The sequence below is a fragment of the Protobothrops mucrosquamatus genome, unplaced genomic scaffold, assembly GCF_001527695.2.
Source record: "Protobothrops mucrosquamatus isolate PMUCROS unplaced genomic scaffold, P.Mucros_1.0 scaffold3644, whole genome shotgun sequence".
Lineage (NCBI taxonomy): Eukaryota > Metazoa > Chordata > Lepidosauria > Squamata > Viperidae > Protobothrops > Protobothrops mucrosquamatus.
This window is the reverse complement of record NW_015389605.1, coordinates 7,507-31,874: the sequence shown is the minus strand read 5'-3', so window position 1 is coordinate 31,874 and position 24,368 is coordinate 7,507. Positions and strand designations below refer to the sequence as shown.

Genomic DNA, 24,368 nt, shown 5'->3' with positions numbered 1-24,368 from the left:
GCACACAGCGGCAGAGGCCTAAAGCGAAAAGGTTTTATAAAACCCAGCTGAAGGCCTAGGACTGGGGCGACGGCGTGCGTGCCCACAGAGAGGGCTCTGAGTGCCACCTCTGGCACCCGTGCCATAGGTTCACCACCACTGCTGTAGGGGGAACCAACTGCCAGAACTTCAGATCTGGGTCATAAGTCCCCTTTATTGGGTCTGCCGTAAATTCCAAGGGTTGTTTTAAATGACTGGTCGAGAGGGCTACCTGTATGGCAGATAATGGGTCACAGTCAGTCAGATCTGTTCTGCTCCTCCCATCCCTTTGACCTGCCTGAGGTCAGGAGTCAACCTCTCCATTCGCAAAGCATTTTTTGAGTTGGCAATGGCATAACAGCCTAATTCAGCACTGCACCATCTGTGCAGCTGAGCCCTTGTCGCACTATGCTGTTGTAATCTGAGCAAGGGCTAAGCCAAAGTACAGCAAGTTTTATGATCTGGGATCCAGGGATCTCTTGTGAATGTGCTTTTTTTACACGCAGAGACAGACTTTTATGACAGTTACAATAGGGCTTGGTTGCAATGGGTGAGCAGCGATCCATTTTTGAGTTCTTCCAAAAAACCAGTTTCATGACTGAGTCCTGGGCCCTTCCTTCCATACCGTGAGCCAGGGGTCTTCAAACTTGGCCCTTTTATGACTTGTGGACTTCAACTCCCAGAATTCCTCATTCTGGGAGTTTAAGTCCACAAGTCATAAAAGGGCCAGGTTTGAAGACAACTCATAAAAGGGCCAGGTTTGAGCTGACAGACAGAAAGATAAATTCCAACAACAACAAAAACAGGAGCAAGAATAGAAGAGTGAAACCCACTCTACCATTCAAGGAATTGCCCAATTCCTTCTAATTGTATATGGACTTTGGGAAAAATACAACTCTTAGCTGCCCTCCAGGGCAGCTGCGACTCAGCCAATGCTGAAAGATCAGCATCTGAGTAGATATTTCTTCAATGGCTCAACAGTGCCATCTGCGGGCATTTCCCAGCTCCTGATGCTCTCACCGAGAAATGAAAGGTTGGACTTTCACTCAAAACAGAGCTGGCAGGGACCTCGGTGGTCTTCTAGTCCAACTTCCTGCCAAGCAGAAGACCCTATACCATTTCAGACAAGTGGCTGTCCAGCCTCTTCTTAAAAACTTCCAGGGATGAAGCACCCACAACTTCTGAAGGCGAGCCATTCCACTGGTTGTTTTCACTGTCAGGAAGTTTCTCCTTAATTCCAGGTTGCTTCTCTCCTTCATTAGTTTCCATCCGTTGTTTCTTGTCTTGCCTTCTGATGCTTTGGAAAATAAGCTGACCCTTTCTTGTTTGTGGCAGCCCCTCAAATATTGGAAGACTGCTATCATGTTATCCCTAGTCCTGAATCATGAATCAACCATCCCAGTCCTCGTTAGTCCAATGTTATCTTCTTCTCATCCCAAGCTGAAGTTTCCAGTTCATATCCTCCCCTTATTTCTGACACCAGTCAGCAACAACCTCAAGGTGTGCAACATTTGCAATATTTGTCACTCATTAAGTTGGAGGCAAGGTCAACGGACTAGTAGTTGGCAATATCAAGCAGTTGTGATACGATCCGGTACCAGAGGATATGATTGTCGGTCGTCGGTTGTGGCTGAGTCACCATCTGATAGCTTTTTAGCTTGCCAATGTCCTTCTATCCCAAAGGGAGAAACTCATCCACCCAGATGATTAATAGAAGCTAATGGGTTTCTGAGAAAGGTTGGGTTATTTCCTGAGGATCTGGTAGGGCAGTCTGACTGAGCCTTCGTTGCTTATTGTGTGTCACTTCTTGGTTCTCTTGAGTTTTGGGAGATGAAACATCAGAAGATGCATCAGAATGTGCTGTTAGGAAAATCAAAAAGTAATTCTGACTAGGTAGGATTAACAGCTCATATTCTGGATTACATTGTGGTATAACAGAGGTGAAACAATAGACTAGAATGGAGTCCAACTATTCCATTCCCACCAACATTTGCAGGAGCCTGTGGTTACGCAACCGCATTGTGTGACACTTTTTGCCGTTTTCTTGCTCTCTGGCATTCCCTCATCCTACTCTGGACACATTTTGTGGAGATCTGGTTCTGGAGAAGGCTCTAATGCTGGAAAGTTGCAAGGAAAGAGAAGAGGATGACCAGCAGCCAGGTGGATAAACTCAGTTGCCATGGTAATAGGTAGACTGTTGGGATTTGAAGGACCAGGTTAGGAACACATCGTCATGGAGAAAATCTGGCTAAAGGTAGTCCTCAACTTATAACAGTTCATTAAGTGGCCATTGAAAATTACAACGGCACCGAAAAAAGTGACTTATGACCATTTTTCACACTTACAACCCTTGCAGCATCCCCCTGGTCACGTGATCAAAATTCAGTCATTTGGCAATTGGTTCATATTTATGACGGTTGCAGCGTCCCGGGGTCACGTGGTCCCCTTTTGCGACCTTCCTAACAAACAAAGTTCAATGGGCAAGCCAGATTCACTTAACAACCTTGTCACTAATTTAACAACTGCAGCGATTCACTTAACAACGGTGGCAAGAAAAGTCGTAAGATGGGGCAAAACTTCTCTTAGCAACTGCCTCGCTTAGCAACAGAAATTTTGGGCTCGGTTGTGTTTGCAAATCGAGGTCTAGCTGTAGTCAGTAGTATGCAATGCTGGCTTGACGGCATTTAATCAATCATCCATCTTCTTCCCCGGACCTAAAAGACCTTGACCGGTGCAAGGTCACCCAACTGGCTGGATTAGAACTCACGCCCAGTTTAGCATCTTAGCCCATAGGCGGAATTAAGGCCCACAGACTCTTTGCAAGGCCAAGCTAACGGCTCTAACGGTCCGTTCTGCAAAATTCCGCGGCGGGGAGGGCGGGCTCGCAAAGGAAAAACCTGGCGAAAACCACCCCCCCCCGCAGAAGCAGCCGAGATTGCTGGGATTTGGAGTCCGTCCCTCAACATCTAAGCCTAAACTGCTTCCTTTCCGGGACTACCGTTCCCGAAATGCTTTGCGAAGCGAACGCCCAGGTGTGGGCGCGCGCGGCCCTCTGGGAGAGGCGAGAAGCCGAACTTCGCTTCCCAGCATGCCTCGGGCGGGCGCCCAAAACGGAAGAGGCGTTGCCGTTGGTCACCTAGGAAGCGCGCCCGCTCTTCGCCGCGGCTCAGCCGGCAGCGTCCCGGGGACGGGCTTCCTCGCCTCCCTCCTCCCCGGGGCCGCAGACCCTGCGCGGAGCGGAGAGCCGGCGCCATGGGCGGGGAGGAGGAGGAGGTCCTGCGCATCGCCAAGCGGCTCGACAAGATGGTCGCCAAGAAGAGCGTGGTGAGTGGGGGGCACCGACGCCGCCCGCGCCTTCCCGGCCCGCGGAGGAGCCCGTCTGGAGGCCCGCCCGCCCGCCCGCCCTCCCTCCACCACCGCCGCCGACGCCGCCTCCGAAACGTTGCTCGGCGTTTCCAGTTTCTCCAAAGAAAACCCAGTCCGTCCTCGTCGCTGCCATGGCAACGCCCGCGCCGCATCGCCTGGAGAACGGGCCCCGCCCAAGACAGCCGTTTGGCCCCGCCTCCCCGCCGCCATTTAAATGCTTCAGCCGTTAGCCACGCCCTCGCTCTTGCCGTNCCTCGCTTAGCAACAGAAATTTTGGGCTCGGTTGTGTTTGCAAATCGAGGTCTAGCTGTAGTCAGTAGTATGCAATGCTGGCTTGACGGCATTTAATCAATCATCCATCTTCTTCCCCGGACCTAAAAGACCTTGACCGGTGCAAGGTCACCCAACTGGCTGGATTAGAACTCACGCCCAGTTTAGCATCTTAGCCCATGGGCGGAATTAAGGCCCACAGACTCTTTGCAAGGCCAAGCTAACGGCTCTAACGGTCCGTTCTGCAAAATTCCGCGGCGCGGAGGGCGGGCTCGCAAAGGTAAAACCTGGCGAAAACCACCCCCACCCCCCCGCAGAAGCAGCCGAGATTGCTGGGATTTGGAGTCCGTCCCTCAACATCTAAGCCTAAACTGCTTCCTTTCCGGGACTACCGTTCCCGAAATGCTTTGCGAAGCGAACGCCCAGGTGTGGGCGCGCGCGGCCCTCTGGGAGAGGCGAGAAGCCGAACTTCGCTTCCCAGCATGCCTCGGGCGGGCGCTCAAAAACGGAAGAGGCGTTGCCGTTGGTCACCTAGGAAGCGCGCCCGCTCTTCGCCGCGGCTCAGCCGGCAGCGTCCCGGGGACGGGCTTCCTCGCCTCCCTCCTCCCCGGGGCCGCAGACCCTGCGCGGAGTGGAGAGCCGGCGCCATGGGCGGGGAGGAGGAGGAGGTCCTGCGCATCGCCAAGCGGCTCGACAAGATGGTCGCCAAGAAGAGCGTGGTGAGTGGGGGGCACCGACGCCGCCCGCGCCTTCCCGGCCCGCGGAGGAGCCCGTCCGGAGGCCCGCCCGCCCGCCCGCCCTCCCTCCACCACCGCCGACGCCGCCTCCGAAACGTTGCTCGGCGTTTCCAGTTTCTCCAAAGAAAACCCAGTCCGTCCTCGTCGCTGCCATGGCAACGCCCGCGCCGCATCGCCTGGAGAACGGGCCCCGCCCAAGACAGCCGTTTGGCCCCGCCTCCCCGCCGCCATTTAAATGCTTCAGCCGTTAGCCACGCCCTCGCTCTTGCCGTAAACCGCTCGTGGCCCCGCCCACTTCTCTAGCGCGTCGCCCGCCCCTTCTAAACCACGCCCCCTCTCCCCGATCGCCGCAGCCTTGGCTGGCCGCTTCTGTCCGTTTTTTTTAACTTCTTGCGCCCTCCCGCGTTTTTCTTGGGGTGAATCCGTGGGGCGCTTTAAAGGAAAAAAAGGATCCCTGTGCTGGGATCCTGCCTGCTCGTTTCTTTGCGTGCTTCCAGATTCCTTTGGGTTGATCTCGATTCCGGGGGATGCTGCTTGTCCTTAAAAAACTGCTTTTTCCCTGGGAGATTTTTTTTGACCTGTTTGGCCGGGATTTCCTGGTGGTCTTCCATCCAGGTAGCAACCCGTCTGATCTGGCTTCATTGTTTTGAGCCAATCCAAACTTGACATGGGGTCGCCACCTACTGTAAGCAAAGAGAAAGGCTTCCTCAAACTGCTAAGGACATCCATGTAGTTTTCTTCCCAGTGGCGTGGAACTGGATTGTTGCTGCTTCCTTCTAGGGTGGGTTTCTGTTTCCCAGCCCTGAAATCTCCTGGTGGTCTTCTGACCAAATGGCAAACATCAGGCTTTTAAGAAGAGACTGGACAGTCGCTTGTCTGAAATGGAACAGGGTCTCCTGCTTGAGCAAGGGGTTGGGCTAGAGGACCTCCAAGGTCTCTTCCAGCTCTGTTATTCTGTACAGGTAGTCCTCGACTTACGACAGTTCATTTAGTGACTGTTTGAAGTTACGACAGCACCGAAAAAAGCAACTTTATAACCCTTTTTCCCACAACCGTTGCGGCATTCCCCATGGTCACGTGACCAAAATCCAGATGTTTGGCAACTTGACTCGTATTTATTGACAGTTGTAGTTTCCCGGGGTCATGTGATCCCTTTTGCGACCTTTGGACAAGCAAAACCAATGAAGAAGCCAGATTCATTTAACCATCGTGTTACTAACTTAACTGCAGGGATTCATTTCACAGCTGTGGCAAGAAAGCTGGTAAAATGGGACAAAACTCATCGAACAAAATGTCTTGCTAAGCAATTTTGGACTCAGTTGTAAGTTGAGGACCGCCTGTGTTCTATCTTTTGGACAGGGGAGGTCAATCTGTGGGACAAAGAGGGTGGTCTGAAGTCAAAGCTGCTTGGGGATGGTGTCACGTGCGCACAGCAAAGGGTGGGGATCATGACGTCACGCCCAGCGTTTTGCAGATTTGGAGACACCCCCTCCAGTGCCTAAGAATGCTTTCACCCCTCCCCAGTACTAATTTGGTCCAACTGCTCAGGCTCTTGAACTCAACCAAGGCTGCATCAATGCTCTCCATGATTTTATTAAGGTGGGATGTTGCTTATCCCAATGGTGCTTTTTCAGGAGGCAACAGGACTTTCTTGTTTTTCTTTGAAGACCTTTCGCTTCTCACTCCAAGAAGCTTCTTCAGCTCTGACTGGATGGTGGAGGAACGGAAGGATTTATACTCCTTGCAGACAGCTGGAAGTAGGGCAAATGTATATGGAGCCGTCTTCTCTGCAGGGCCCAGGGCAGAAAACATCCTGCAGCCAAGAAGGCTCCACACCCATTTGCACCACTCAGGTGACCCTGAGGACACAGGTAAACCTCCAAGTGGCCTCAAGGACTCTCTAAAAGAATGCAAATGACCAGCTGTCTGCAAGGAGTATGTTGTTAGTTGCGAAGTCGTGTGTCTGACCCATCGCAACCCTATGGACAACGTTCCTCCAGGCATTCCTGTCCTCTACCATCTTCTGGAGTCCATTTAAGCTCCTGCCTACTGCTTCAGTGACTCCATCCAGCCACCTCCTTCTCTGTCGTCCCATTCTTCCCACAACTTCTGAAGGCAATCTGTTGCATTGGTTGATTTTTCTCACTGTCAGAAAATGTCTCCTTATTTTCAGGTTGAGTGTGTCCTTGATCAGTTTCCATCTGTTATTCCTTGTCTGGCCTTCAGGTGCTTTGGAGAATAGGTTAACCCCCTCCTCTCTGGGACAGCCCCTCAAATATTGGAAGACTGCTATCATGTCTCCCCTGGTCCTTCTTGTCACTAGACTAGCCATGCCCAGTTCCTGTAACCGTTCTTCATACATTTTAGTCTCCAGTCCCCCGATCATCTTTGTTGCTCTTTTCTGCACTTTTTCTAGAGCCTCGACATCTTTTCTGTAGCGTGTTGTTGTTGTTAGTTGCGAAGTCATGTCTGACCCATCACGACCCCATGGACAATGTTCCTCCAGGTCTTCCTGTCCTCTACCATCTTCTGGAGTCCATTTAAGCTCACAGCTATTGCTTCAGGGACTCCATCCAGCCACCTCCTTCTCTGTTGTCCCCTTCTTCTCTTGCCTTCAATCTTTCCCAGCATTACGCTCTTCTCCAGTGAGTCCTTCCTTCTCATTAGGTGGCCAAAGTACTTGAGTTTCAAGGATCTGGCCTTCTAAAGAGCAGTCAGGGTTGATCTCCTCTAGGACTGACCGGTTTGATCGCCTTGCAGTCCAGGGGACTCGCAGGAGTCTTCTCCAGCACCAGAGTTCAAAGGCCTCCATTCTTTGGCGCTCAGCCTTTCTCATGGTCCAACTTTTAGAGCCATACATTGCAACTGGGAAAACCATGGCCTTGACTATACCCACTTTTGTTGGCAGGGTGATGTCTCTGCTTTTTCGTATGCTGTCTAGATTTGCCATAGCTTTCCTCCCCAGGAGCAAGCGTCTTTTAATTTCTTGGCTGCAGTCCCCATCTGTGGTGATCTTGGAGCCCAGGAAGATAAAATCTGTCACTACCTCCATTTCTTCCCCATCTATTTGCCGGGAATTGAGAGGGCCGGATGCCATGATTTTGGTTTTCTTAATGTTGAGTTTCAAGCCAACTTTTGCACTTTCCTTCTTCACCCGCATCAAGAGGCTCTTTAGTTCCTCTTCACTTTCTGCCATTAGAGTGGTATCATCTGCATATCTTAGGTTGATGATGTTTCTCCCGGCAAGGAGTATAAATCCTTGCAAAATCCACGACAATTATTAAGTGAATCCCACAATCACTAAGCAAGGCCCAGTTCCGCTCTTGATTTTGCTTGTTGGAAGCCAGCTGGGAAGGTCACATGTGACCTGGGATACTGCAACTGTGATAAATGCATGCTGGTTGCCATGCGCCTGAATTTTGATCACTTGACTTTGGAGATAGTGTGACTGTTGCAAGGGTGAGGACCAGGGCTTTTTTTCTCGGAGAAAAGGTGGCGGAACTCAAACCTGGCCACGCCCTCATCAAACCCTAGGACCGCCCCTTTAGAGAACAGGAATGCAAGTAAAATTTGGGAGGGGCTATTTCCGGTGCGGCCGGCCCGGAAAAAGGTGCCGGAACGCGGTTCCGCCGCGTTCCGGCTGAAAAAAAGCCCTGGTGAGGACACACCATAAGTCACTTTTCCCCCTGCTGTTGTAACTTCCAATGGTCGCTAAACAAATGGTTGTAAGTCAAGGACTACTTCTGAACTGTTTCCAAGAAACAACCGACTCCATTCCCTTCTAGCACTGATGATGTTACCAAGTTGGGTCATGAAACGTCTGCAAGAAAACAACCCAGCAGAGTGCGTTAAGGATCCCACCGATTAAAAGTCCTCGGAAACCTACAACCTTACCTAATTTGAAAGGTTAAGTGTTAGGCAATCCCATTTTGATTTTTCTTTTGTTTCATATATGTTATTTCAGTAGATATACTGTATATTTTGATTGAACTAGCTTTCCCCATTCTTATACTGTACCCCCTCTCTGTTTGATTGGTAACGGCCCTCTATTTCTGCTTAGACTTGGCAATGCATCACCTCATCAAAACAATTTAAACAATTGGATGTTGGATGTCTGTTAACTTGTGGAATTTCTTTTGTTTTCGAGGAAGGGGCAATGGACTTGCTGAAGGAACTGAAAAGTATGCAGATAACACTTCATTTGCTGCAGGTAAATCATGGTGTTGACTCTTTTTTTTTCTTTTTAACTTATTCTCAGTTTGACTTGACTTCTTTGCACATTATACTTTGCAAAAAAACCAACCATTTACTTGATCATGAGTACATTCAAGTCCTGCATTGTCTGACTGTTTCTGCCCTTCTCATATTTTGTGATACACACTTCTAATTAACTCGTTCCTCTATATCAGGGCTTTTCAATTAATTTGTTCCGCTATATAATATCTGTAGTCTTCAAAATCCATTTCAGGTTGTGATTAAGTGTCCAGCAGCATGGAAAACAAAATGTTTCTGTAGGGAGCAGGGGGAAAAATGGGACAGAGATAAGGTTTATAGAACTATGCAGGTAGTGTTCGACTCACAACCACAGATGAGGCCAAAATTTCCACTGCTAAGCAAGACAGTTGTTAAGTGAGTGGTGCCCCATTTTATGACCTTTTTGCCATGATTGTTAAGTGAATCACCGCAACTGTTAAGTGAATCGTGGTCATTAAGCGAATTTGGCTCCCCCCCCTTGACTTTGCTTATCAGAAGCTTCCTAAGAAGATTGCAAATGACACTATAATAAATAAATGCCAGTTACCAGGCACCCCAAATTTGATCACATGACCGTGGGGATGCTGGAATGGTCATAAGTGTGAAAAGTAGTCATTAGTCACTTTTTTTTCAGCGCCGTTGTAACTTTTGAACGGTCATTAATTGAACAGCTGGCTGTAAGTCGAGGACCACCTGGGCAATTATAAAGTTGCTGTTTTATGGAATCAGTGCAAATTGTCAAATAATCTGTAACTTGACCTTTGGGCGCTCTTCTCTTGCCTGGGGGAATTTAGTCTAGCTCAGTGTTTCTCAACCTTGACAATTTTAAGGCATGTGGACTTCAATTCCCAGAATTCCACAGCCAGCAATGCTGGCTGTGGAATTCTGGGAGTTGAAGTCCACATGCCTTAAAATTGTCAAGGTTGAGAAACACTGGCTCTAGCTAGTGAATTTAATGTAAGCGATTTGCTTAAACAAGAACCCCTCCCTGTTTAATATTTTGCAGTCTACCCGAATCGGGATGTCGGTGAATGCCCTTCGAAAACAAAGCACAGATGAGGAAGTGATTGCACTCTCGAAATCGCTTATCAAAGCTTGGAAGAAGCTCTTAGGTAAGAAGCAGGCATACTATGGGCGAATCAAATAATTAAAAAAAAAACCCTTATGGAATAAATCAAGATCCAGCTACTTTCGGTTTTGAGCTACGTCGTGCGCATGCAAAATGTGAAGGCAGGAATTGCATTCCCTTTCTGTGTAGAGATTTTAATCCCGTCATAATCATTTACCCTTCTTACGGTCTTCTTTATTCCTCCCTATTATTATTATTATTATTATTATTATTATTATTATTATTATTATTATTATTATTATTATTATTATCTTATTATGACCATGATGATTATTCTATTGCTTCACATGGACCCTGAGAGCTTCTGTATGAAAGACAAATTCCTTGTGTGTCTAATTCTGGGCTTTTCAACCAGTGGTACATTTGTTAAGTGAATTCCGGCCTCTCCCTTTGGTTGTGTTTGTCGGAAGCTGGCTGGGAATGCTGCAAATGGCAGGCAGCCGTTGCAAAGACATACCGGTTGCCAAGCAACCCAAGGTTGATCCCATGACCATGGGGATGTTGTGACAGTCATAAGTGCGAGGACCATTTTTTTCAGTACCATTGGAACTTCAGACGGTCACTAAAAGAATGGTTTGCACACCAAGGATGACCTGTAAACCAGGTGAGAACATCCACTCTCCTAGGACAGGGCTTTTCAACCAGTGGTATGGGTACCACCTGTGGTACATTGGCACCTGGCAGGTGGTACGTGACCATCCTAGAAAAGTGGTTGCGGGGGAGGGGAATGAGCTGAACCGGTGGCAGCACCGCACAAGCCTGAGCGAAAGATGGCTGGAGCTGCAGGGCTGTCAGGGCTCAGTGGAAGCGCCAGGATCAGCGCTTCTTCGGGGCTGTCAGGGCTCAGTGGAAGCGCCAGGATCAGCGCCAGGCTCCAGCTGGAGCTCGGCGCTGATCCTGGCACTTCCGCTGAGCCCAGAAGAAGCACCGATCAGCTGGAATGTTGCAGCATCTCCAGGGTCTTGTGATTTACATTCAGATGCTTGGCAACTGATTCATATTTATGACGGTCACAGTGTCCCAGGGTCATGTGAAGTGACCAAAACCTGCTGCAACCACCCAACAGACGGGGGAATAAAAACCAAACACCCCCCCACTCCATCCCCGCTGCCAATCCTCAACAGAAATGCTCACAACAATGAAAACCTCGGACAGGAGGAAAAGCACCGCTAGGTGGGCAGGCAGGTGTCTTGCTCAGCTGTGGCTTGGGGGCCCCTTTTTTCAGTGCCATTGTAACTTTGAACAGTCACTAAGCGAACTGTTGTAAGTCGAGGACTACCTGTACTTTATCACTTTTTTCCTTTTTTTTTTTTGGTCATCAAGTTTTTGACACCTTGCTAGGCGACTGGTGGTCCTCGGATGTTGCCATATCCTAAAAGTGGTACAATGGGTGAAAAGGTTGAAAAGCCCTGGTCTAATTCACGCTTGGCCAAATAAAGTAGTTTAATTTCTATTTGCATGGACATAAACTTGGTTAGCCTTCCTGGTTAAACCGGTGAGGAAACTTGACCAGATGAACTAAATCTTGCTTTTATCGTAAGGCTACGTTAACAGAAGTTTGCAAGTCTGAAGGTACAGATTTCCTGTCTGCCCACTTTTCACTGCTAGAGCCATCGGGGCAGGTCCTTCCTAACCGTTAAACCAGTTTTTCTCAGCCTTGGCAACTTTCAGATATGTGGACTTCAACTCCCAGAATCCCCCCACCAGCAAACGATTAGGGCAAGACCGGCTGGGGAATTCTGGGAGTTGAAGTCCACACATTTGAAAATTGCCAAGGTTGGGAAACACTGCTGTAAACTCTCAGAATTCCCCAGTCCTAACTAACCTTGCAAGACTATGGTACTGTTATTCATGAATTCCTAATTCCACTACAGCTGGTCCTCGAATTAACGACCACAATTGAGTCCAAAATTGATGTTGCTAAGTGAGAAATTTGTTAAGTGATGATGATGATGATGATGATGATGATAATAATAATAATAAAGTTGGAAGGGACCTTGGAGGTCATCTAGTCCAACCCCCTGCTCAGGCAGGAAACCCTATACCATTTCAGACAAATGGCTGTCCAGTCTCTTCTTAAAAACTTCCAGTGTTGGAGCATTCACCGCTTCTGGAGGTAGGTTGTTCCATTGGTTAATTGTTCTCACTGTCAGGAAGTTTCTCCTTAGTTCTAGGTTGCTTCTCTCCTTGATTAGTTTCCACCCGTTGCTTCTTGTCCTGCCTTCAGGAGCTTTGGAGACTAGCTTGACTCCCTCTTCTTTGGGGCAGCCCCTGACTTTTGCCCCATTTTTACGACCTTTCTTGTTAACTGAATCACTGCAGCTGTTCAGTTAATAACTCGGTTGTTAAGTGAATCTGGCTTCCCCATGGACTTTGCTTGTCCGAAGGTCGCAAAAGGGGATCCCATGACCCCGGGACACACTGCGACCGTCGTAAATATGAGTCAGTTGCCAATGACCACGGGGATGCTACAGTGGTGGTCAGTGTGAAAAACGGTCATAAGTAACCTTTTTTTAGGGCTGTTGTAACTTTGAACGGTCACTAAATGACCCGTTGCAAATTGAGGACTACCTGTACTTCATACTAAGTCCATGAATACTGGGATTCGTGGCTGCTACCTTGATAATCTACCCTCAAATTGTAACGATATTTACTTCCAAATTAAATTTAGTTCAATTTTCGTTGTCAGTGGTGGCGAACCTATGGCAGGGGTGCCAGAGGTGGCACTCGGAGCCCTCTCTTTGGGCACACACACCGTCTCCCCAGCCCTGCCTCCTCCCACAGCTCCCTCCTCATCAGCAGCCCCCCCGGAGGAGAGTCGCCCCTGGGCACGGCCCACAGAAGCAGCGCAGCCAAGGACATGGTCGCCGGGCAGCGGGGACAAGACTCCACCCTTGCGCCCCGTTGCACGCAGATGATGCTGCGGGGCATGGGCGGAGGGCGTGGCCGCCATGATGCTGCTGGGCTGCCTGGGTGATCTGTGGTGGGCCGTGGAGGTGGTGGGTGGCCCATTGGGCAGGGCGGAGCGGGGATGGGGGGCAGTTTTTGGGCACTCGGTCTCTAAAAGGTTCGCCATCACTGCCGTAGGTCATAAACAGACCTTCCAAAAGTCAAAGCAATCAAACAGGAACGAGCTTCAGGTCCAAACAGAGGACAAACTAGAAAGGGTCTCCAGTTACGGAGGGACGCAGCCTTAACCCTGAACGTTCCCCTGCCGTATCTCTTTGGAGAAGTAACAAAGATTTCCAGGAAAAAGATGTAGCTTAGATGTGGATCCTTTTTCCTGGCGAAAGCTGGTTTGTTGCTCGGTCTTTTAATTGCCCCCCCCCCAAAAAATAGCATCCCCTCTCCGTCATTGTCCACGTTATGACAGATATTCTTCCAAGCCCCCCCAGGTGTTAAGCAGACATAGAAACATGGATGATGCTGTTATCTACTGCTTTGGAAGAAGATCTTATGACCAAGGAACGGGCTGTCCTAGAAGCTGACTAGTGGCACAAGGCTTCCTTAGGGCGACAGTCGTTCTTTACTGCTTGTCCTTCTTCCTTCTTAACTCTTCAGATGCCTCCGAAGATAAGAGAGATGCAAAGAAGAAGAATTCGCTGTCAGCGTCTTCTTCAAAACAGACGGGTGATTCGCGAGACCAAAGGTAACCCTTAGCCAGAGATAGTAGTATTGTGCCCGTTGCCCAATTAACCCACCCAAGTTTTGTTTCAAATGTTCATTTAGTTCATATCCCACCTTTATGATTTGTTTTATAAACAGTTCAAGGCAGTGAACATAGCCAGTACTCCTCCTTCCTCCTATTTTCCCCCACAATAACAATCCTGTGAAGTAGGCCGGGCTGAGAGAGAGAGACTGGCCCAAGACTGGCTGAGAGAGAGAGAGCTGGCTTTCATGCCTAAAGTGGGACTAGAATTCACAGTCTCCTGGGGATTGGCCCAAAGTCACCTAGATGGATGCCTAAAGTAGGGCTAGAGCTCCTAATCTCCTGGTGATTGGCCCAAAGTCACCCAGCAGCTTTCATGCCTAAGGCAGGACTAGAACTCACCATCTCCTGGTGATTGGCCCAAAGTCACACAATAACTTTCATGCCTAAGGCAGGACTAGAACTCACAGTCTCCTGGGGATTGGCCCAAAATCACCTAGCAGCTTCCATGCCTAAAGCAGAACTAGAACTCCTAATCTCCTGGTGATTGGCCCAAAGTCACCCAGCAGCTTCCATGCCTAAGGCAGGACTAGAACTCCTAATCTCCTGATGATTGGCCCAAAATCACCTAGCAGCTTCCATGCCTAAAGCAGAACTAGAACTCCTAATCTCCTGGTGATTGGCCCAAAGTCACCCAGTAGCTTTCATGCCTAGGGCAGGACTAGAACTCCCAATCTCCTGATAATTGGTCCAAAGTCACACAACAGCTTTCATGCCTAAGGTAGGACTAGAACTGACCACCTCCTTGTGATTGGCCCAAAGTCACCCAGCCAGTTATCATGCCCAGGGCAGGACTAGAATTCCAATCTCCTGGTAATTGGCCCAAAGTCACCTAGCAGCTTTCATGCCTAAGGCAGGACTAGGAACTCACAGTTTCCCTGTTATTGGCCAAAAGTCACCCAGTTGACTTCCATGCCTAAGGCGGGACTAGAACTCACATCCTCCCAGTTTCTAGCCAGATGTCTATTATTATTAATATTAATATGGCTTCCCTACTTAGCTTAATTCAAACGGGGAAATGTTACTTCTCTACTGACAAAGGTTCCTGAGAAGCGATGGTGGCTCCATTTTGACATATAGGTTATATAATGTCCTATTCTACAGTTATAAATGGAAGAAAAAATAAAACACCTACAAAACACAGTGGACTTGGTGCATTTCTTTTTATTCTTCTTTATTATTTGATTCACTTTCATTTCTTCTGTCTTTCTCACACTGTTCCTTTTATTAATAAAGACCATTTCTCATTTTGTTGCTTTATTTCATTTGTAGTTTTATTTATTTCTTTATTAACCCAGCCTTCTGTTTATGTACATCAATTTCTTTTGACTAAGTAGTATCACAATGCCACACAAAGGGATAAGGGTCCTTTGGCCAGTGATTAAAAAATTACTGGCAACGCCACCTGTCCTAAATCTTGCAATCCTCGTCTCCAAGTGTACCAATGTACATTTATTCTAAATTCCTTCGTGGGATTCTCAAATGATTCTGCGTGTGTCAATCAACAACTCAAATCAGGGGCTTGCGATTCCCAATCAGAGGACTCGGAGTAGTTCTGTTAATTTTCCCTAGACCTTGATGTTGATTGAAACATTTTCTGGATAGAAACACACAGATGTTTAATGTTAAAATGATTCTACATAATTTGAAAACCTAAGAAGTGATTGGCCAGTTGGTTCGGCTATTACTCTGCTGAACGCATAATTCCCAGGGTGCTGCCTAATGTCCATGTGTATTTGCCATGTAGTATGGCTGCAGTAATATTTATGGCTTATTATTATTATCTATCTTCCTCCTCCCTCTTATTGGTATGATTATGATTATTCTGTTGCTTTACATGTACAGGTAGTCCTTGACTTACGGCCACAATTGAGACTAAAACTTTGGTTGTTAAGTGAATTTTGACCCATTTTGCAGCCTTTCTTTCCTCGGTTGTTAAACGAATCACTGCAGTTGATAAGTTAGTAACACGGTTGTTAAGTGAATCTGGCTTCCCCCACTGACTTTGCTTTGCAGAACGTCGCAAAAGGGGATTGCTTTGACCTTGGGACTCAGCAACTGTCGTAAGTATGAAGCAGTTGCCAAGTATCTGAATTTTGATCATGAGGATGCTGGAAACGTCGTAACTTTGAAAATGGTCGTAAGTCACTTTTTCAGTGCTGTTGTAACTTTGAATGGTCACTAAACAAACTGTTGTAAGTCGAGGACTACCTGCACACTGAGAGCTTCGGTACCGGAGACAGATTCCTTGTGTGTATAATCACCAAATCAAGGATTCAGTTCAATTTAGCCTTGAGTCACATCCCACTAGATGCAGGGCTAGGCAACCTTGGCTCTTTTATGACTCGTGGACTTCAACTCCCAGAATTCCTGAGCCAGCCACCCTGAGGGGAAAGGGAGAGGTTTCCAAACTGAGCCATGCTGGCTCAGGAATTCTGGGAGTTGAAGTCCAAGAATCATAAAAGAGCCAAGGTTGCCTACCCCTGCCCTATATCATTCCAAACAAATGAGCCAGCATGGGGGAACTATGGCCCCCTCATGACTTGTGGACTTCAACTCCCAGAATTCCTGAACCAGCATGGCTCAGCATGGAAACCTCTCCCTTTCCCCTCAGCGTGGCTGGCTCAGGAATTCTGGGAGTTGAAGTCCATGAGTCATAAAAGAGCCAAGGTTGCCTACTCCTGCGACTAGAGCAAATATTCAGTAACACAGTGAAGCACGACCGATTGTACCGTTCGGATGTTATGAATGATTTTTATTGTCCCAATAAAAATTTATCAGGAGGCAGCTGGACTTTCTTTGTTCTTCCTTGAAGACATTTCACTTTTCATCCAAGAAGCTTTTTCAGCTCTGACTGAATAGTGAGGAATGGAAGGATTTATATTCTTTACAATCATCTGGCCGTTAGTGCTCTTTCTGAGAGTCGTTGAGGCTACATGGAGGTTTATTTGTATCGTCAGGACCCCCTGAATCAGAGTACAAGTAACGGAATAACAGAGTTGGAAGGGACCTTGGAGATCATCTAGTCCAACCCCCTGCTCAGGCAGGAAACCCTATACCATTTCAGACAAATGGCTGTCCAATCTCTTCTTAAAAATTTCCACTGATGAAGCACCCACAGACCCATCAACCTCCAAGTGGCCTCAGTAACACTGCTAAGGACCAGATGACTGCAAGGGATATAAATCCTTCCACCCTCCACCATTCAGTCAGAACTGAAGAAGCTTGAATTACAGACCGTAATTCATGTGAATATGGAATTGGTTTGATTGCTGAATGTGAGAAGAGTCGATACACTCACGGAAGCAAACCAATGTACGACAAAGCTCGGGGGAATGGCTTAACCTCACATCACGGTATCTGGGAGTTGAGTCCTGGCAACTGGAATTTCTTTTTTTTTTTTTAATTCCAAACATTTTGCTGCTTATCCAAAGTAGCATCTTCAGTCTGGGCAAGCTGGTTCAGGCAGAGTTCCTCAACCTTTCCGTGTTGACGGCCCAGAGGGAGGCAGAGGTGGGGGGGGGGAGAGGGGATGGTTTTGTGGGAGGGGCAGGTGTGCACGCGCGTATGTGTATCTTGCTCACGCGAGTGGGGCCCTGAGTCCCTGCAACGCTCGCGTGAGTGGGGCAGTACGTGCATACGGACTCGTGCACCAGCCAGCCACTCACGCTGCTTGGTTGGTGAATACGGCATGGACCAGTAGTGGGCCTTGGCTCACAGGTTGGGGATATAGATAGAATAGAATAGAGCTGGAAGGGACCTTGGAGGTCTTCTAGTCCAGCCCCCTGCTCAAGCAGGAGAACCTATGCCCTCTCAGACAGGTGAATGTCCAGTCTCTTCTTAAAAATCTCCAGTGATGGAGCGCCCACGATTTCTGGAGGCAAGCTGTTCCACTGGTTAATTGTCCTCACTGTCAGGAAGTTTCTCCTTAATTCCAGGTTGCTTCTCTCTCTGATCAGCTTCCAACCATTGTTTCTTGTCTTTCCCTCTGGTGCTTTGGAGAATAACGTGACACCCCCCCCTGCCTTGTGGCAGCCCCTCAGATACTGTAACCCCGCTCTCATGTCTCCCCTATTTCTTCTTTTCTTTAGACTAGCCAAACCCAAGTCCCGCAGCCGTTCTTCGTATGTTTTAGTCTCCAGGCCTTGGATCATCTTAGTTGCTCTTCTCTGAATTGTTTCCAAACTCTCAACATCTTTTTTGTGATATGGTGACCAAAATTGGCTGCAGTCTTCCAGGTGTGGTCTTACTAGAGTTTTATAAAGCAGGATATAAATAGTAAAACAAAAGTCCGTTATAAATCCCAGTCATTAAGTGTGACCTCCCTGTTGAATATGAGTCAGTGGTCTTACTCTTCCTGGGGACTGACTCCAGAGCAGCCTAAAAAAATGGCGGGGACAGGTTGTGTCTGAGGCCTCCACCTCTACTGAGGGAAGGATTTTCCCCTTTAGCATAAATGGGTTCCTGAGAGGTCCTTGGTGTTCTCTGAGCTTGGTTGTTTTCTTGCAGACGTTTCATTACCCGACTAGGTAACATCATCAGTGCTAGAAGGGAGTGGGGTTTGCAAGGAGGAGCAGGAGCCCTGGGGGGTCCTTGGCGCCCTCTGAGCTGGGTTGTTTCCTTGCAGACGTTTTGTTACCCAACTAGGTAACCTCATCAGTGCTAGAAGGTGCTCGTCAGAAGGGGACAAAAAGGGATCACGTGACCCCCCAAGACACTGCCACTGTCATAAATACGAGTCCGTTGCCAGGCGTCTGAATTTTGATCACGTGACCCTGAGGATGCCTCAAAGGGCATGAATGTAAAAAAAAAACAGTCCTAAGTCACTTTTTTCCAGTGCCGTTGTAACTTTGAACGGTCACTAAATGAACGGATAGTCGAGGACTATCTGTGTTAGATTAAGACTGCCCTCATTCTTAGCCAGCATTAGCTTTTGGGCCTCCTGCCTGAGGCGTGACTGGAGTTGTAGTCCAATTGACTAGACCAGGGGTCTTCAAACTTGGCAACTTTTAAGACTTGTGGACTTCAACTCCGAGAATTCCTCAGCTAACCCTGGCTGGCTGAGGAATTCTGGGGGTTGAAGTCCACAAGTCTTAAAGTTGCCAAGTTTGAAGACCGTTGGACTAGACCGGGGTAGGCAACCTCTTGAGCCAGAAATGGTTAAGTTGATAAGCCACTTTAATGAGGTCTGTTAAGGATCTAGTGCTCCCGAGGCTCAGACTAATTGGCATTAGCGGTGTATTACTTTATACACATTGCCGTGAATTAAATTCAACAAGGTTGGTGCTGCACCAGGTTGGTTAATACATTTTATGCACCCTACTTGCCTTTTGAGGTATCTACTGTCCAGGTTCTGTTTTGGGGGGGGGGAATTCCTTACTTATCTTCTTCTTCTTGTGCCATATCCATTATTGGACGTTGGCGATCATGTTGGCGATCCTGTTTTTATCAGCAGCCGCATGAAAAAGTGCTGCTGAGTTTTGTCCAAACCAGTCCCTTAGATTTTGAAGCCATGATGTTCTTCTTCTGCCTGGACCTCACTTGCCTTCAATCTTTCTCTGGAGGATGAAATGGAGTATGTCGTATTTTTCTGGGTGTCGCATCACGTGTCCGAAATATTCTAATTTTTGTTTTTTTAATTGTTTTGATGATTTCCCTTGGCTTTCCCAGGGGGCTTATCACTTCCTCATTTCTGATCTTATCAACCCAGCTTATACGTAACAGCCGCCTGTAAATCCACATTTCAAATGCTTCTAGTCTCTTCAGGTGGCCTTCTGTCAGAGACCAACTCTCTACTCCATAGAGCAGGATAGAAAAAATGTAGCATCTGACAAGCCTGATTTTCAGTTTTAGGCAGAAGACCTTTTTCATTTTGAAGAATGCTGTTTGGGCTTTTTCTATTCTTGTCTTTACTTCATCCCAGCATCTGGAGCCCCTCAAATTGACCTACTTCACAGAGTAATTGGAAGGACCACTTTCAACCTGGATAGAAGTAAAATAATAATAATAAAGTTGGAAGGGATCTTGGAGGTCATCTAGACCAACCTTGTACTCAGGGGGTTGGACTTGGATATATCTTGGATATACAGGCAGTCCTGAACTTACAACTATTTATTTAGCGACGGTTTAAAGTTACAACGGCACTAAAAAGCAACTTATAACCAGTCCTCGCCCTTACGACTGTCACAGCGTGACCATAGTCACATGATCAAAATTTGGTCACTTGGCAACTGGCATGTATGTACAGCAGTTGCAGTGTCCCCAGGTCATGTGGTCACCATTGGTGACTTTCCCAGCTGGCTTTTGACACGCAAAGTCAGTGGAAGAATCTGGATTTCTTTAACAACCGCATGATTCATATAATAACCTCAGGGTTTCGTTTAACCATCATGGCAAAACACGTTGGGAGATTGGATGTGTGAACAACTGCCTTGCTTAGCAATGGAAATTCTGGTTTCAGTTGTGGTTATAAGTCGAGAACAACCAGCGTCGATGTTACAGAACAAGGGTCTTCAAACTTGGCAACTTTAAGACTTGTGGACTTCAACTCCCAGAACTCTTCACCAGCCCTGAGGACTGGCTGAGGAATTCTGGGAGTTGAAGTCCACAAGTCTTAAAGTTGCCAAGTTCGAAGACCCCTGTTATAGAAAGTTTATTCTATTAAACTACATGCTTTATTAAACTATTCTATTAAACTACATGCCTTATGATCTCTTTTCTGAATAATCTGACAATTTGAAATGAACAGGAGTTGTGATCTCGTGCTCACAAACACATCGTGAAGTTTACCGGAGTCCAAACGTTCCCTTTATTATCTTTGATGGATCATTTTAGTTTCGTAGAAAAAGAACCTGGGCCCTAATGCCATTGTATCGTTGGCTATTCTTCCTTCCCTCCTTGTTTTTCATAATATTTTTCAGAACAAAGCAGTCTGCACATACAGTCTAGAATATTAGGTTAATCATTGATCCAATGACGTTGCGTAGAGTCAATCTGAATAATTGTGTCGCATTTCCTCAGTGCGTGATCCACAATTCTGCTTATTTTTTTGCTGGTCCTTCTAAAACATCTTTGCGAATTAAAGTTTAGGTCTAAGGTTGCTCACGCCAGATAAAGGAAACCAGCTCTTTACGCGGAGTGTTACCTGAGGAATGTCTTATCATAAAAATGGCTCCTTGACGAAAAACGTAGGATTAAAGAAATGTTTTATGGAGAGGATCTGTTGGTTTGCTTGATTTCCAGGCTAAGGCCACCTTTACAGGAGCAATAGCCTTCTTCTCCTGCTTAAAGGTTTCCCAGAAATACAGGTAATCCTCGACTTAAAACCATTCATTTAGTGACTATTCGAAGTTACAACTACACTGAAAAAAGTGACAGGAGCGTTTTTCACAGTTATGACCATTGCAGCATCCCCATGGGCAGGGGGAGGCAACCTTGGCTCTTTAGTGACTCGTGGACTTCAACTCCCAGAATTCCTGAGCCAGCCATACTGAGGGAAAAGGGAGAGGTTTCCAAGCTGAGCCATGCTGGCTCAGGAATTCTGGGAGTTGAAGTCCACGAGTCACAAAAGAGCCACGTTTGAAGACCCCTGGTTTAAATATTTAAATATTTTTTCCTCATGGTCACGTGATCAAAATTCAGGCATTTGGGCAGGGGTAGGCAACCTTGGCTCTTTTATGACTCCTGGACTTCAACTCCCAGAATTCCTGAGCCAGCATGGCTCAGCTTGGAAACCTCCCTTTCCCCTCAACATGGCTGGCTCAGGAATTCTGGGAGTTGAAGTCCATAAGTCATAAAAGAGCCAAGGTTGCCTACCTCTGGCCTAGTGGTTAAGACACCAGGCTAGAAAGCATGAAATGTGAGTTCAAGTCCTGCCTTAGGCATGAAAGCCAACTGGGTGATTGTGCCAATTACCTGGAGACTCTGAATTCTATAATTACCTGAGACATCAAATCCAATTGAGTGGCATTGGGTGAATCACCAGGATACTGTGCCGCTTAGGCCTGAAAACTAGCTGGCCCGTGGGCCTTGAGTTTGACACATCTGTTCTTACATGCATGCATGTATTTGGAACCGTTTTAGCATCACTCTACTGCAGAACAACAAAAAGGCAGCCCAAAATCATCAGGTTAATTGAACCATGCAGGAAGATAAAACATTAAACCTTAAAGGGACTACAATCCATAGCCAAAACCAGGGGTAGGCAACCTTGGCTCTTTTATGACTCGTGGCCTTCAACTCCCAGAATTCCTGAGCCAGCCATGCTGAGGGGAAAGGGAGAGGTTTCCAAGCAGAGCCATGCTGGCTCAGGAATTCTGGGAGTTGAAGTCCACGAGTCATAAAAGAGCCAAGGTTGCCTACCCCTGCCCCAGATGTTCCCCTCACATTCAGAGACTTGGCAACTGACTCATATTTATGACCGTTGCAGTGTCCCGGGGTCATGTGATCCCCTTTTGCGACCTTCCGACAAGAAAAGCCAATGGGGAAAGCCAGATTCACTTAACAACCTTGTTACAACCGCACTGATTCACTTAAGAACTGCGTCACGAAAGGTCGCAAAATGGGGCAAAACTCACTTAACAACTGTCTCCCTTAGCAATGGAAATTTTGGGCCCCGTTGTGGTCGTAGGTTGAGGACTACTTTATGGCATTGACCATAGTGGGAACAGGGTGCTGTCTTAGCTGGATTTTTTGAATCAGGAAAAAATGGATGTTCCTAATCTGAGTGAAAGTCAGCCTTTAAGCCAAGAATTTTGATGATAAGGAAGCTGCTGAGTAAATTTTACAATGGGAGTGCTTCAAATCAGGGCCAAGCACATACAACAGCAAAAAAGGCATTACTATTACAAGCTTAAGAAGGAGAAAGGATTGTAGCTATAAAGGGTATTTTTTTTAACTCTTTAAGATTTTAGTTCCTCTGTTTTTGCCAATTTGTAAAAAAAAAATAAAAATGGAGGTCACCATGCTTAATTTTCTAAACCAGGGGTCTTCAAACTTGGCCCTTTTATGACTTGTGGACTTCAATTCCCAGAATTCCGTAGCCAGGCACACGTGTGCCTGGCTGAGGAATTCTGGGAGTTGAAGTCCACAAGTCATAAAAGGGCCAAGTTTGAAGACCCTGATTTAAATCCTTAGTGTGCTCCTGATTACACTTTCACTGTCTTGTCAGTTGCATTTCCAAAACTCTTCTTGAATACACCTAATATCTTTTAGTGAGCATAATATGTACAGGTAGTCCTCGACTTACGACCACAATTGAGCCCCAAATTTCTGTTGTGAAGTGAGACACGTGTCAAGTGAGTTTTGCCCCGTTTTACGACCTCTCTTGCCACAGTTGTTAAGTGAATCACTGCAGTGAAAAAAACGGTCGCAAGTCCCTTTTTTCAGTGCCGTTGTAACTTTGAACAGTCACTAAATGAACTGTGGTAAGTCGAAGGAATACCTGTGAACCACTCATCTGGAGAACAGGATAAGAAAGATAAGGAAATTAATTTTTATCTTCCAAAGGCTCGGAAGACTAAAAAACAAATAGACTTGAAACCAGAATTAATTTTGTTAGGAATAATAGGAGCTTATTATGACAAAGATTGCTGACACTTAATACTACACCTGCTAACGGCAGCAAGAATTGTATTTGCCCAACATTGGAAAAAATTAAAACTTCCCAGCTGAAGAAGTCCTAATTAAGAAAATTCTAGAGTGTGCAGAAATGGACAGATTGACTTTAAAGATAAAAGAGAAAGAAGACTAAGCGTATTTTAAAACATGGGATAATTTCTATCAATGGCTAGAAAGACGAATTAGAGAGAAAGGTATGTGATGTATAATTTTGAATATATATATTAGCAAGAAGAAGGCTATAGAGTGATTAATTAACATATTGTTTATGATAATTAACTATTACCTATTATTGCTTGTTAAACACACAAACCCAGACATTATGCTGTTTGCTAAATATTGAGAATAGCTGTACCCAGCCACGCATTGCTGTGGCTCAGTCTGGTAAAAGCGTGTGTTGCTTTTACGTCCAACAGATGGCGCTGTTTTTCAAAAAAAGCACGTTTTTACCTGTCACAGGTGTGACATCTATATAATATAGATATATAAAAACACGCGCGTATTCGAATGCAACGTTGTGTGAAAATTTCAAAGCAATCGGTGAAGAACTTTCGGAGATTTTAAGATTTTGAACAAACGAACATTTACATTTTTATTTATATATATAAGATGTTATTTGGAAAAACCCCAACCCTAACCTTAATCCTAACCCTAACCTAAATCCCAACCCCAACTCCGACCCCACCTTATTCCTAACCCCATAAAAACTAATAAAATCTATACAAAGACTCGGAAAGAATAAATAATATTCCCGGTCAAATAGGAGAGAGGCTTTCAAAACGTCTAGAAATGCAGAATGATACCTCGAAATTCTGACAGGTTTGTTTTTTCTCTTTCAGCTCGCTCAAAAGGCAGGAGTCCGTAAAAAGTCCCACCACGCCCAAAATCACAACTTTCCCCCCCATGCCCATCACGTGCGACACAGTCCGGAGCAAATGCCGAGAAATGTTAACTTCTGCTCTCCAGACGGACAGTAAGTCATGGGAGAAATGAGCGTGGCCCATGTCTCCCAATTTTCCCTTCTGCAAACCGTTGTTTCCTTCTATCCTAATAGTTAAAAACTCTGTTAAAGACGCCTGGAGAGCAGTTGGAGGGCGAGCCGAACCGAATCTGACCGAACACAGGCAAGGATACAGGTTAGATCCTACCTAGTGGCGATGAGGGTGGCGAGGTCAAACTACTACTCCACCCTCATTGCGTCATCAGATAATCGCCCGGCCACCCTCTTCAGGGTGACCCGCTCTCTCCTTCAGTTGAGGGAGGGAGG

The 24,368-nt window shown here is 46.7% G+C and overlaps 1 protein-coding gene across 1 annotated transcript; it reads left to right on the top strand.

Annotated features, from left to right (window-relative positions):
• Positions 1-4,301: 4,301 nt before the first annotated feature.
• Positions 4,302-24,074, top strand: TCEA2 (transcription elongation factor A2; the record flags this gene model as incomplete). Its single annotated transcript, XM_015827359.1, has 5 exons — positions 4,302-4,373; positions 8,539-8,601; positions 9,652-9,757; positions 13,336-13,423; positions 23,941-24,074. Coding segments are annotated over exons 1-5 (463 nt in total), but the record flags the coding sequence as incomplete, so codon positions are not given.
• Positions 24,075-24,368: the final 294 nt, after the last annotated feature.